We start from the raw sequence: 14,522 nt of genomic DNA, 5'->3' as shown, positions 1-14,522 counted from the left end.
TATGCATGCGTTTTACGATCAAATGCTGTCTGTGATCCGTGTTGTTATAGCAATGCTTGTAACTGTAAAAAATATTCTTATTCTTGCCTACGCCCAATGCACGCCTCTGCATCAAAGATCTAAGACACATCTGACTGTGTGTGCTCCTTGGCTGTGTTTGTGTCTGTGTTCAGAGTGTGTGCTAATGTGTGTGTCTGTTTGTTGGTCATGGTGGCCAATGTATGTCAACGCTTATTGATAATGGATATTTGCTCTGGACAGATCTGTGACCAGGAGTGGCATTACTACGTGATTAATGTGGAGTTTCCCCTGGTAACACTCTACGTGGACGGCGTGACCTATGAACCCTACCTAGTAACAGACGATTGGCCCATCCACCCCTCCAAGATTGATGTCCAGCTGACAGTGGGTGCCTGCTGGCAAGGTGAGTCTGGAAACTAGGGGGCTGTGTTTGAGCCTATTGCTCCTAAAATAAAAATCAATTAAAGAAAGTATTACTAAAGTATGTACTCTATCAAAAAACTGGCTTATTGTTAGAGTACATACATGAGATACAGGGATATAGCTTAAAAAAAGTAAGAAATTGAACATCACTGACCACAGCAAGACCATTCTTGCATGCTGATTTTTAAGAAAGTGACTTAATCTTCATACAAAGAAGTCTCAGCTTCAGAAAAATGTCAAAGGGGAAAAAAGGGAAGTTTAAAATTTGGTGTATTCATTTCAGCTTGTCAAACACAGGAATAATGACTTCATTTGAACAAAGAAAAAACTGCTTAACGCCACTTTTATGATCTGAATAATTATGGAAACGTGCTGGGTAGCGGAACTACGCGACGATGCATCTCAATAGCCTGGGCCCTCTGCAGAGGCTTTCCAGTTCTTACAGTTGAGTCGTCATTTGGATTCCTTTGTATTAGCCATACTTCTGTTCTTTCATTCCTGTCCTCGACACCGCGCCCGTGTTAAGACTGCCTGAATGGAGGATTATGAGGCCCGAATAAAACAAAAGTTCACCGGCTACGGAACTCCGTCCCTCTGAAACTGGGCTGAGCTCCACTGAGCTGACACTGATATCTTTCCAGGCTATTAACGAGCCAGATTGTCTTTCGTGGGCGCTAGTTTTCCGGCTCCTAATCAAGCGCAGAACAGCGAGTGACAGTGGGACTCAAACTGTGCGGACCCCGCTTCCTTTATCGCACAGATGAGGTACCGGCGTACTGATAATTTGCGCTTCGGCCTCATCTCGGGGAGTTGCTAATTGGCCTGACTCGGTGATTTTATTTTGTGTTTAGCGCACAGAACTCCAGAGCCGAACAGGAGCGGGCAGGGAGGGGGGGGGGGGGCGGTGTGGTTTTGAGAGGCCCCTGAGGGTTAAGGAGATTCCGTTTGAGCAGGTTCTCCTTTAACTGAATCCAGCACAAGATGTTGTTCAAGTCAATTCAGTCTGACTAACGTTCCCTGACAAGGAATGTCAGCTTAAGAGAACTTCAAATTCACAAAAGCACCGACTCCCCTCCCCTCCCCCAGGAATATGACAAGCTCCACAATGAGGCAAATTAGGCGGTAAAGTTACTTTGCGAACTTACTTAATGCAAAAAAATGCATTTTAAGAAACATGTCCAATATCCCTGCCAAAGAAACTTAGTTAAGCCTGGCAGGGTAATTGTTTTGATTCTGCTTTTCAGCTATAATTAACATCACAGTGTCCCAAAATTAAATTCACAACACCTGTCAGGAGATAAGAGAAATTCACTGGAAATCAAGCTGGGTTGGAGCCAGGAGACAGAAAGTTTTCGCTGTGTTCCTGCTAACAGCTGCAGGAATCATTAAAAACTTTCAGATCGCTCCAGGACACTGTCTTGAATCACTGAACACTGACTGAACCAATGAACAATGAAATGCAATATGTTCACATACAGTATATGCATAAAACTACGCTATGCCATTCAGATTCTGAGAACAGCACTGTGCAGAATCAGGTTATGGTTCATGAGCTGGAACTGGATGAGACTAAAATCTTACCCTTAATCATGGCTCTGCCTATTTAATTTATTTTTTATTTTTTGCTTGACTTATGAAGCAACTAATTACCTTATATAATTACCGTATATAATTACACTGGTGGGTAGCTAAACAGCTCATTCTCTTAATTTGTTTTATGGTAGCATTGTCATACTTATGCCTCAGATTCTGCAGCATCTTCCAACATTCACTGATTAGACTGCAGGTGCTTTTATTTCTCACTCTCTGAACAATGTTGAGAATATAATGTGTTCCCATAAACGTGTGAAGATTTCTCTCAGAAATTTAAGTCCTATACAAAATAACAAGATTTTCCCTCCATACCGTTTATAGAGCTCCCATCTTACAATTAATTCCCAGAAATGTCTCTCTGAAAATTACTGTTAAAAATGTATTCTAATAATTACATAGATTTTATGAAGTTATGTAATCTTGTAAATTATGAGAAAAGCAGCCACTTCTGACGCCGATAAGAGAAAGGCAAGTATGTGCCAGTCAACTAATTGGCTCAGTTGTTCATTGAGGAAAACAGCCTGTAAGAAATGACTTGTTCGAAGGTCAGAGTCTCCTCTACGTTAATTTAATGAGCAGCAGCTAGCAGAACCAATTATTAGGGATCAAAACCCTTAACATGCGTGTGTAACTGGAAGAACATAGCTATCTATAAAAATGACATCAAACCATCCCCCTTACTGTGTTTCACACAATACATTTAACTATTTAAGCGCAAAGTACGTAATGTCAGCCCAAAAAAGTTGTTAGACAATCCGAACAACCTGACATAGAGATAATACAAAGTGAGTTTAAAAAAATTTTTATATTTAAAAAATGAAAAACTGTTTTTCTTATTTACACACTAAAACTGGTTCTATGAGGGAAACATCCCAAACCATTACACGACTCATTTCTTGTAAACTGTAAACACCTGTTTTCATCCATGTTGGAGATTTGTTGAGCCCTCTGTGCAAAACTCTTTTTATAAAGCACAGGTTGCACCATGTGCTCATTTAGGAAACAGACATTCAATATAATTAACTCAAGTCATCGCAACCTTACCTCGATTTCCACACAGTTCTCTAGGTGCAAACACTCAGAAGCAAAATTGTTAAGACACCAATCAGAACCTCAGCATGAATTAAAAAGGGCCACCTATGAGTTAATTTGCTTTGGAACAATGGATCCAAACAATGCAGATTGAGCTGAAGTAAGAGGAAGATTACAACTGTGAGGAGGTGGAAGAGGAGGAAGAATGACAAGGAGAGCATTTGTATCTGATGAGATCTGTGCTTCTGTAGTTGAGCATGTCCTTGTCCGTGAAATTATAGATTGTGAGTGTTAAAATTGCGGCAATGTTATTTGTTTGTGAGAAATTCAGACCAGAATAATAGAAGATGAGTGTATATTTCACGGAATTGACCAAATCAGCATTTCAACCGTTCGCCACATCCTTCGATGTAACAGAATACGAACGAAACAAGCTTGCCATGTTCCTTTTGAAAATATCTTAAAAAGAGTTTTAAGTCCTCTGCTGCCACCCCACCCTGGGCCAATATAACACAGCACATCTGCTGGCTTTCCTCGATGGTCTTCAGGATAATACATTTCACTGAGAGCAGAGGGAGTCAGGGCAGCCAGAGCAGTCACGCTACATTGCTATTTGGGCTAACATGAGTTTCAACCACACTGCTGTGGTCCACAGCTGATTCACTGACAGTCCTCGATTCCGTAATTTGCTTCTTACACCCTATTCCCCGTTCCTAAACACCATAGACGAGCTTTTTCTGTGCATGGTGGTGGAAGGTACAGTATATGAAAGAATTACATATGAGTGGGGCTTGTGGGGACATTATCATGGGGTCTTGCCAGGGGTGGATAAGGCATACTATACTTAGAGGTACTTCCCCCACTGCCTGCCTAGGGCTGACATTGCATGCGGTGTAGATGGAAGCTTCTGGACTGACTCAGCCCAGAGGCAGAATTTCTTTCTTTGACAATGTGTACATGTCTCTTATTTTAGTTGAACAGTTTGGAATTTTGTTTTTACATTTTTACTTCAATTTTATTTTTACTTCTTTCCCTGACTTCTCTTGTATGCTGGAAAATACAATTAAAATTCTGTGAAATGACACATCCTTGCAGTGTAATTGTAGTGTACACCCTTGTGGATACTGCGTACTGTTTCCCTTTAACACTTGCACATTTACACAATTCATGTCGATAAGTGTATACATATACAGGTTAAGAAAAAGCATATGGTTGTTGATTCATTAACAACTTTTATATTAGTGTTTCTAATTTAGCTCACCAGTGTGTAATGGGTATTCAGCAATGTTTATGTATTTTATTTGATGGCTTTTGTGAGCCATCTGAAGGCAATGGTTAATTAAGATGGAAGTTAAGATGTTTTAGAGTACATCATTTTGTTTCATCCAAGTCTGAGGTCTTGCCAGAGCAGTGTTTTGCGTTTTGTGTTTATAGGTTTGGGAAATGAAGCATCATTTCAGGAAATAAGCAGTTGTGAAAAACTATAATAGCCACAAAGACCACTATTCTGTGAAAATAATGCAAAATAAAATGCCTCACATACTTCTTAACTGTGTTCGATCTGTCATCCCCGCCCCCACTCCAAACCCCCAAATCCCAACCCTCGACTCCCTTCCCCCAGGAGGTGAAGTCACCACTCCACGGTTCACCCAGTATTTCAGAGGGAGTCTCTCAGGCCTGACCATCCGCCCGGGAAAGATCGAGACCCAGAAGGTCATCTCCTGTCTGCAGGCCTGCAAGGAGGGTCTCGACATAAACTCTCTGGAGAGCCTGGGCAGAGGCATCAAGGTGATGGCTCTCTCTCTCACTCACTCACTCATACACATATACACACACACACTCATGCACACACACACACACACATGCACACACACACGCACACATACACACACATGCACATAAACACACACACACATACACCCACATGCACATACACACACACACATGCACACGCACACACACACACATCCACATACCAACAAACATATACAGTATGTATGCAGGTACACAAAAGCACACACACATGCATACACAAGTACAGACACAGATACATTATACATATGTTCACTCTCATGCATATACAAAGTTGCATGCACACACTCTACACACTGTATACACACTAAATAACTAGTAGGGAAAAAACAGGGGTACATCAATCATTTGTCTCTCACTACACTATAACTCTACTTTATGTGTGTAAATATGCATTTATTGCTACTTTAGTTTCCTTTGATTTACAGTGCTGATGGTTTAAACATTTTTGATGGTATTATACAACAACATCAATATCACACAAACCCTGTTGCAATTCTCAGGAGCCAACCAAGTGTCAAAGCCACTTCCTCAAACAGAATTCCTCTCCACCTGAGCCAAATTATGATTAGATTTTCCTGTTTATTATTTCTTTGCAGAATTTTACACAAGGACAATATTGTAAAATCCAGTATTTGCTTCTAAGGGAACTAATCTCAGCTATTTTAAGCATACGGTCGCAGTATGAGTAAGGAACGTATCTGTGGTATTCTATTAGCACAGAGTGAGGGGTGAGGAGGCAATGCACTGCAGTAACACTACTGCTATCTTCTCCCCTTTAACTCTCTGCTGCTTCATAGCACTGTTTTCACAGGGAACACGCAGTAATTACTGACATAAACCCAGACCCCCAGGGGGCGGAGTCATCAGATAAGAAGAGATACATACTCAAATACTTCTCGGTTAGCTGGAAACGCACATTAACTACCTGCCCCGTGAAAAAATTGTGTTCTCATTTGTATGGGTGTAGAATAATTTGATGAGGACGAGAGGAATTAAACTGAATGATGGGAGCATTGACGAGGTCTGCTGGGTGAGGGGGGGCCTGTGATAGTGTGTGCGTGTGTGTAAGGGACGGGGGGAGGGATTTATTCATTTCCCACCCATCACAGTCCTGTGGTTGATAAAACAGCCAGGTCAATTTTGTATACTCCAGGGCTGTGTTCTTCAGTCAGCAGTGGCAAAGTGCACTTTCTTTAGAAATAGACTGATTAAATCTTGTCAGTTTTCAAGGTAGAAGGAGAGAGAGCAAATCAGATGTAGGGAGAGTGGGGGAAAACAGGAAGGCATGCCTCGTTTCACCTTTCCACAAAAAAAAAAAAAAAAACATTCAATTTTCTTTGTCTGTTTTCCTCTGTGCCCCCTGGCCCACAGTGCTCTGGGAGGAAGGGGTGGGGGGGGGGGGGGGGGGTGGGGGCTTAAGACCCAGAGAGTAACTCACTTCCTGTGAATTACAGTGTTTGATTGGGGAGCAGCATAAAGTGGGCCGGCCTTGTTTCCCGGCGACCCCGCAATAGCTCACCTGGACAGCTGTTTGTATGCTCTGTGGGGAAACGGGGGGCTGGGGTCGGCCAGGCCGAGCTCTGCTGAGATCCACTAGAGGAGGCGATGGAAGGCTTTTAAAAAACAAAACAAAACAAAAAAAAAACTCTGATAGAGTACATGGACTCATATAATCGCTGCTGGAGTTGAATTAACACTTAAAAATGCTCTGCGCTCTTTCTCCAGTTCCACTTCAACCCGGCCCAGTCCATCCTGGTCATGGAGGGGGACGACCTGGACAGCATCAACGCGGCCCTGTCCAAGGTGTCCTACATCAACTCCCGCCAGTTCCCCACGCCCGGGATCCGGCGGCTGCGGATTGCCACCTCCGTGCAGTGAGCCCCGCGCGCCTCCGTCAACCGCCTCTCTCTCTCTCGCACGCCCGCTGACCTCGCCCTCCGAGGCACCGGAGACACCGGCAACACATCTACACAAAAGACACAAAGCAGATACGGTCAGGGAGGGGAACGCGATTCAGACACACCGCCAGTGTGCAGGGCTTACCTGGGTGATGCACGGCATCCATTTTAACGCCAGAATGCTCATCGTGCATCAGCTGAGGTGGGAACAGAAGGTGTTTTCAGTGGAGGCTTGTTAGCATGAAACAGGAGATGTGACAATCTCGCCTTTAAAGTGATTGTTCTTTCTGTGGGGTTTCTCAGGCCCAGATGTTCTAAATGATTACGACTGCTTTTCTGATGAAAATGCCGTTGCTACAAGGGCACAATATCCACTTCGTATTTACTAAAAGGACGCAATGGGTCAGAATTACATTACATTACAGGCATTTGGCAGACACTCTTATCCAGAGCGACGTACAACAAAGTGTATAACCAGAACCAGGAACAAGTGTGTCGAAAACCCCAGAGAGAAGTACCGTTCCAAGTGCAGGGAACAACCGCATAGTTCAACTTGGACCCTGTGGGTTAAGCTGATTAACACTAACACAAACGAGAACAGCAACAATGCAGTCTATGCAAAAATACAAGCAGTAGTTAAGACGAGAATTTCTACTAGGATGTATTTTTTGTGGATTATATCACGCTTTGACTTTCCTTTTGATGCATAATTAGATCTGGTCATGCATATGCATACCTGGGGTGAACGCACTTAAAACTGGTCGGGAGATTATGTAAATTAGGCCAATTAAGTATTCTGTGTAATTTACTAAAGCACGCATTAATTGCGACACCCCTCTTTGTGTTAGAATTTCTATAACTCCTGAAAGCAGGCGGTAATTTGCGCTGATATATAGCCGATAGCCTATAGCTCATGCACAGGCTGTCGGGCTGTACACACACCCTCCTCAGTCAGATCAGTTTCCCTTGTGGGCTGCGTGGGGTGAAGATGAACAAATGATTCATAACACTCTGGAAAGGAGATATGATTTCAAATACGTTTCACACATTTCTACTAATCGTTCCTTATTTATTTTTTCATGAAATATGAAATTTGAAAGGACGCAGGATTTTGGTTGATGTCATCAGCTAGCAGTTAGTATGATAACACAGTTCTGAATATAAACAATTGTTCTGCGTATGTGTTCAGTAGGGTATATAATGAATTGTGAATAGTTGACAGTTTTACCATCAGACAGTCTGTGGCCTTCGCTATTGCTATCTCCCATCGCTAGTTCATCCACGTCTACTTCTTCCAGCCCCATGACCTGCTCATTTTGCAGAGATTTTCCACCTGTTGTTTTGTCGCTGTTAATATTCTTTCCTTAGCTGGACCACCACCTGTGTCTTTTGCCCTCGTAAAGTTTTTCTTTTCGTGTCCTGCCTAATATCATGCCATCTCTTCCTTATGTCCTCTACTGCTCGTTTTATTATACCTAATGAATTAATTTTATATGTGATGTCAAGCCAAATTTTTATCATCTACCTTGGGGTTGTATTCATTCCTATGCTATAATATGCCACTGTGATGATGTACCTCGTTGACCATTACCTGTATTTCCTCATTTGTAAATTTATGTTTTCTTTTTCTTGTGGTTCCCTCGCTGCCTGTACCTGGCTGCTCCATATCCATTTTTTAGCGCCTTGTAATCTGGACGTGTATAGCATCCTGTATTGTTTCTGACCCTTTTTATGGGTGTCTCCTACTGCAGAAATTTTAATGAGGGCGTTGAATTTATTCGGTTGCATAAATAGAACCAGTCTCGGTAAATTGGTTATTCACGTGTCTGTATCTGCAACCGCAACAGAGCCATATAGCATATAGCATCTACTGTAGCAAATGTTTTGCGTTCCATTTCCGTAGCAAATCTGGCCCTAAGTGTATATTTTCCATTGGTCCAGACAGTTTTTGTGTGCGATGAAGAATATTCTAGATATTCAGAGATGGATTTTGATGACCTGCCCAAGCAACCACATACCAGCTATTGTGAAGTCAACAGGTCTTTTGAAACTTCTAATTATGCTATTACCTGTGTTACAGTTTAAGTAAAATGATGTCATGTGATGTTTATGTTAGAAGGTGATATACCTCAATGGCAGGCTAGCAGTTTATTGCTGATCCTTAAGAGAAATGAGTAGGTTAAAATTTTGATGTAACCTTTTTTCTTTTCATGTACACATTTTTTGTTTCTAATAAGAAATAATTTATAAAGTATTGCTAATATAGCATTACAAATTATTTGCTTAGTGTGGGTTTGAAGTCAAGGTGAGTCAAGTATTTCCTTGCATAGTTAATATGTTGCTTTCTTCAACAAGCCTTGGAAATACCTTGCAAATGTGACATCACACTTCATAAAAGGAGAACTTAGAATAACTGGGTCCAATTTGTCATTAATTAACATGGAAAATACTCTTTGTTGTGTTTTTGCAAAACAACAGATTCAAAACATGGAATTACTTTATTAAACAGTAAAACAAACATACAGTAGATGCGAAACAGCAAAAAGCTGTTATATGGGACTTCTATCATAATGCTTTATTGTATATCTCAAAACTATGCCGATAGAATCTTATATTTATCAACTCTGAATGCAGTAATGAAGTGTTCGCATCCTCATGAAAGTGGCAAAAGAATGCTCATATAATCATCAGTCATTGCTCATCTCTTATGTTCCTGCAGTGGGTACTTCCAGAAACTTCCGTAAAGTTAGACAGTATTCTGTGCACACTGGTGTTAATTTGGACCCTAATAGATGAGGGTTAAATGAGAGGAGTCTGCCAGATTGCTCATAAAGCACACAGAACAAACATGGCCAAGTGGAGCCCAACATTTGCCTTCAGGAAGAGATTCTCCCACCTGTGTGTGTGTGGGGGTGGGGAAGGAGGGGGGGGGGGTGTCTGCCAAAATCTTCTCTGTGAAAAGGGATAGAGAGGGTGAGCCAAACCAGAGCAGACATCTTTAATTTACACTGAACCAGAGAGCTATTAAACCCATTTTAGGAGAGCCCAATCTCCACATGGCTTATAAATTGTATCAGGAGAATGAAAATCAGGCTGAGGGTCGGACGTCTTGCTTGAATGGGGTCCTGCTGGGCTGCTGGGTGGCTCCTCCTGTGAAGGCCCTGCTCCATTGGTCAGCAAGTCTGGACCGTGCTGCGCCAAGATTGGCTGTTGTGTCGCTGAGGGAGAAAGATTTCATTCGGTGGGAATGTCCACATCACTCACTATATGTAATGTATATCATCGATTAAAAAGAGGCGAGAAGTGGTTTTGTTGCTCACCTTAATATCCAAATAAAATATTTATTTTTTACCAGTGATACAGGGTTGAAAGAATGCTGCAGGATTACCTGAAATATATCTCAAATAGGGTTCTTAGAACTATTAGACACCTGGTTTGCATTTGTTAAACCTAATGAATTCCATAATGAGTTTCCATCTTGAATATTACGGCCAATGACTTGCGGTCTGTTATTCAACTGGGTAAGCCAGCAGAAAACATAAAGCACTGCAGCGGCAAATTAATCTGCAAAGGAACTGTCGTGACAAGAACAATCAAAACTGTGTTAAACTATCTAACATTCTGCCATATTAGTATTTCTTAAAATAAACATACTTCTTCTTCGGCATAAATTGGTAACCAGCTCTGAATCAGGAAAGAGAAAATTCATTGTTTCGACAGGCCACCTAGAAATGTAATTGCAAATGACAGCTCATGGAGGAACGCAGTGCTCCGATGAGCCATTTCTTCACTTAATTTTTCTCCTTAATCAAGCTGGAAGGAGTCCAATTGCGGAGCTGGAGCTAGACTCCACAAATGAGCTCTTATTCCTGCTTCAATGGCTACAGCCCTCCACCGCACCACCTGTTTAGTTTTTTTTTTTAAGTGTTTTTCTTAATTGAGATATTTCTTAAAATAAGAAAGTAAACACTTTGTTCAAAACTGGGACTCAAATGAGAAAGCTTTTAGTCAGTTAGTATGACATCACTGAAGAAAAGTAAATAACTGAAGGTGGGTAGCCCATTGAGGTTTATGCGGTGCCTCTCCACTGTCGTGCATCTTCATCAGGCTGTTTAGAGCAGGGGAGTGAGAATTACAATACTCAGTTAATGGAGCTCCTGAGTCATTTGGAGGCACATGCATCTAATCAAAAGTAATCACAAGAAAGGAGTGCACAGGCCGCCCATTCAACGAACGGTAGCGGATTGCTGTTTAAATTAAATAAAGCGGAATCACCCGAAAGCATCAATCTGTAGCCTCTCTTTCTCTCTCCTGCCCCTCCCCCTCCGGCTCAGGTGCTTCGGCGAGGACTCCTGCATCTCCATTCCGGATGTGGAGACCGTGGTGATGGTCCTGCCGCCCAGCGAGCCGCGCATCACCATCGCCGGGGCGGAGCTCCTGACCCGGCCCGGCCCCGACCTGCGCGACCCGGCGGGCGTGGCGCTCTTCCAGGACCTGCGCATCGTCAGCACGGTCAGCAAGAGCGACGCGGCCGCACACAGCGCGGGTAAGGACCGCCGCGCCGCGGCTCGCGGCTGGAGAAAGACTCTCCGCAGCAACCAGATGGGCAACTCCCGCGCTCCTTATGTCCTCTCAACTTCAGGAGGTTCCAGATGGTAGCGGGAGCTTCTGGCACTGTATGAATATTCATGAAAAGGTGTACCCAGAAAAAGCATACATTGCTTCAGTGCTGTCTTTGATCCACACCCTTTATGGGTGATCATAAATGGTGTGGGTCAAGGATGGTACACAAACAATCAATGTATGATTTTTTTTTTTGTGCATGTTTTCATGAATCACATACAAAGGATAACTTTGCTCCGGTGCTGTTCTTGATCCAAGCCCCTTATGAGTGTTCATACGATGCTTAAAATTGGACTGTGGCAGAGAGTTAGAACAGTGGCAGAGATGCAGAACATTTAGGGTTCTGAATATGGAGCTGAATATCTGGTGGATGTACAGAATCTGTGGTAGCGCTGATCAGATGGCAGAGACTTTCACAATGCACAATGGACACCAGTCATCGTGAACAAAAAACTACAGTGGTGGGGAATGTGCAATCAATATTAATGAAAGGCCATTGACTGAGTGAGTCTATGGTCCAACCAAACACTTTCACTGGGTTTATCTTTCATGAACTTTTGGAATTTTTCCCAGAAAGCTTCAAAACTCTTTCGAGCTCAAACTGGAATTAAGTAAGTTATAATTGTTCGTCGAAATGTGGCTCGTGTTTCGGAGAGCAACTCCGGGTGCCTTTGAAAGTCCTGCAATCAATCACGAGTTTGTCTGCGGTCATTTTTGAGGGGAGGATGGATAGTCTGCAGCTCTTTGAACAAAGCCTTGATTGATAAGGACTTGGACTCCTGTGCTGAGCAAGCCTTCTGTCGGCCAGACAAATGGCCCAGTGTGATCTCAATTAAGGGCACAGAAATGTTCACTACGGTGCGTCTCAGTAGGGTGGACACAGTGAATCTGACTGACAGCTCCGCTTCTTTTGTCGTCGCCCGAGTGCCACAGCCGTGACCTTAGGGGTCGGGGAGGTCTGCTGTGTGCGAGTTACTGGTATTATTGACTCACGCTTAGTGAGTACTGCACGTGTCTTTTCTGTCTCATTTGGCATTGGGCAGGAAAGCATTGATCCCCAAGTCACGCCGTGTGAGAGATCGCCAGAGCATCCAGTTCGCAGTTGGACCGTGCTAAACTCTTAGGTCCCTGAAGATAAAAGCTAATTGGCTTGATTGACTTGCCCTTTCTGTGACGCTAGGCACCTTCATGCCCAGCCGTGTATGTGTATGTGTATGTGTATACAGCCCACAGACCAGGAGTCATTGAGCTCCTCCATAACCTGGACTACTGCGACGTGCTGGTGATTGGAGAGGAGCTGGACCCAGAGCAGGAAAGCCTGCACATACCCCGTTCAGCGCTGCAGGGGAAGCACCTGGACGCCACCAACTCCACCTCGGGCATCTCCATCTACGGTAGGTATCTCAGCCAATCTCAACATCAACTCCCATCCTCTGCAACTCCATCTACAGAGCGTAAGTGAGACCGTGTCCACCACCTGCAACAGGCTGCTTGTCTCGTCCCAGGCGTGGACTCCATGTCACATTACGAGGAGGCCATCCGGCAGGTGAGGTACCGCAACTGGCACCCGGCGGGCCTGAAGGAGCGCCGGTTCTGCGTCACCTGCTCGGAGCTCAACGGACGCTACACCAGCAACGAGTTCAACATGGAGGTCAGAGCTTGGGGTCTGGTCATGTTCCGCTCGCTTCAACCTTACGGTTTTTTTCCCCCACTTGTCCAGTCTGGCAAGTTGGTCAGAAATCTGCTTGTCCAAAGTAAATCTGTGTGGAGTTTAAGTTTGCTTGCCGAGTCACTGGATGTCACACGCTTAGTAGATGACTGGACTTCATGTACCTACTGAGCAGTCTCTGGCATCAGTTTGTAAAACATGGAGGCGCCCACAAACTGCACTTCCTGGGCTTCAAAACGCTTATCACCGAGCCCATGGAGAGTCACAGTGACTTTGTCCATATTTTTCTACAATCTATGGCCCAACATAAGACTCAGGTGTGAGAGAACCTGGCAACCACTCATGGGGGCGGAGTTTCAATCTCCTGCAACTCGCGAGGCGATGTCTTTATTTGAGCTGGGATTGCAGTTCTCCCTTGTGGACACTAGATGGGGATTCAAATAACAGCTCCTTTAATTTTCTCTGTTTGGAAGCCACGAGTGCTTGGAACGCTATTTTTAGTTCAGCACCGCGCTGAGATTTGAATGAACTAAGATTTAAATTAGCTCTGATTTGTTATTTGGCCAATTGGGCAAGTGGCCAAGCTGTTTTACTTTATACACACGAGATTGCTCGGGGCAAGCCTCATTGTTGATCCCTGTTCTCTTTTGTTTGATAATCTGCCCGTTGAATGTGCTCCAAAATATAATGCAACCTGGATCAATTCCTGGAGCATGCTCTACAAGCATTAAAATCAGGGGAAATTTGTGATACGTACAGGACCAAGCCAAAGGGTTATCAGATAGCCTCACAGACATAGGCTGTAGCCCACCTACTATGTGCTACATACTACATACTATATCAGTATATACTGCATACTGCTTTTCAAAGTAGCATACAGTATGCAACCATTAATTATTAAATTATCTATGGTCAACCTTGATGTATGTGCTTTTTCTTTGCCTCCCAGGTCAGTGTGCTCCACAGGTCAGAGGCCGTGGACCATGTCAATCACATGGCTGCCCAATCGCAGTACATGCGGGCGGTGCATCACCCGGTCATGGTCCACAGTCTGAACTCCGCCCACAGCACAGGTAAGGAGCCCTGCCTGAACAGCGGCAGATTGAAAATACCCCTTTAATAATCTATGATGTCATGACTACTTTCACTCGATTAATTATTCATCCCAGTTACTCCATTTTAACGGCCAACCGTAATTGCATCCTGCAGGAGCAGGTTTGCAAAAACAATTTGCATGTAAAGGGGTCTGAAATGAAGGACAGTGGGGGGAAGGAAATTGCAGGCATGATCGAAACAAGAAAAAAAAATCATGGATCACTGAATACAAAAGTGCCCATAATCTCACTCTGCCCCCTACTGGAGGAAACCCACTTCCCAGCCTCCCTCGGACCATGTATAGTAAGATAGAAATAATAAAAGGGGCCCAAGAGGCACTATTCCAGAGTTAG

At 43.6% G+C, this 14,522-nt stretch overlaps 1 protein-coding gene across 1 annotated transcript in view; it reads left to right on the top strand.

The window, feature by feature from the left end:
* Window positions 1-14,522, top strand: part of clstn2 (calsyntenin 2) — a 133,342-nt gene that overhangs the window by 115,710 nt on the left and 3,110 nt on the right. The window contains exons 9-15 of the mRNA XM_035423592.1: window positions 262-424; window positions 4,691-4,857; window positions 6,610-6,758; window positions 11,117-11,328; window positions 12,632-12,799; window positions 12,911-13,056; window positions 14,024-14,147. Coding sequence (XP_035279483.1) covers window positions 262-424; window positions 4,691-4,857; window positions 6,610-6,758; window positions 11,117-11,328; window positions 12,632-12,799; window positions 12,911-13,056; window positions 14,024-14,147 — 1,129 coding nt within the window. The remainder of the gene's footprint in view (window positions 1-261; window positions 425-4,690; window positions 4,858-6,609; window positions 6,759-11,116; window positions 11,329-12,631; window positions 12,800-12,910; window positions 13,057-14,023; window positions 14,148-14,522) is intronic.

This window comes from Anguilla anguilla, chromosome 6 (assembly GCF_013347855.1).
Source record: "Anguilla anguilla isolate fAngAng1 chromosome 6, fAngAng1.pri, whole genome shotgun sequence".
NCBI lineage: Eukaryota > Metazoa > Chordata > Actinopteri > Anguilliformes > Anguillidae > Anguilla > Anguilla anguilla.
This window is presented reverse-complemented; position numbering and strand designations above follow the sequence as displayed.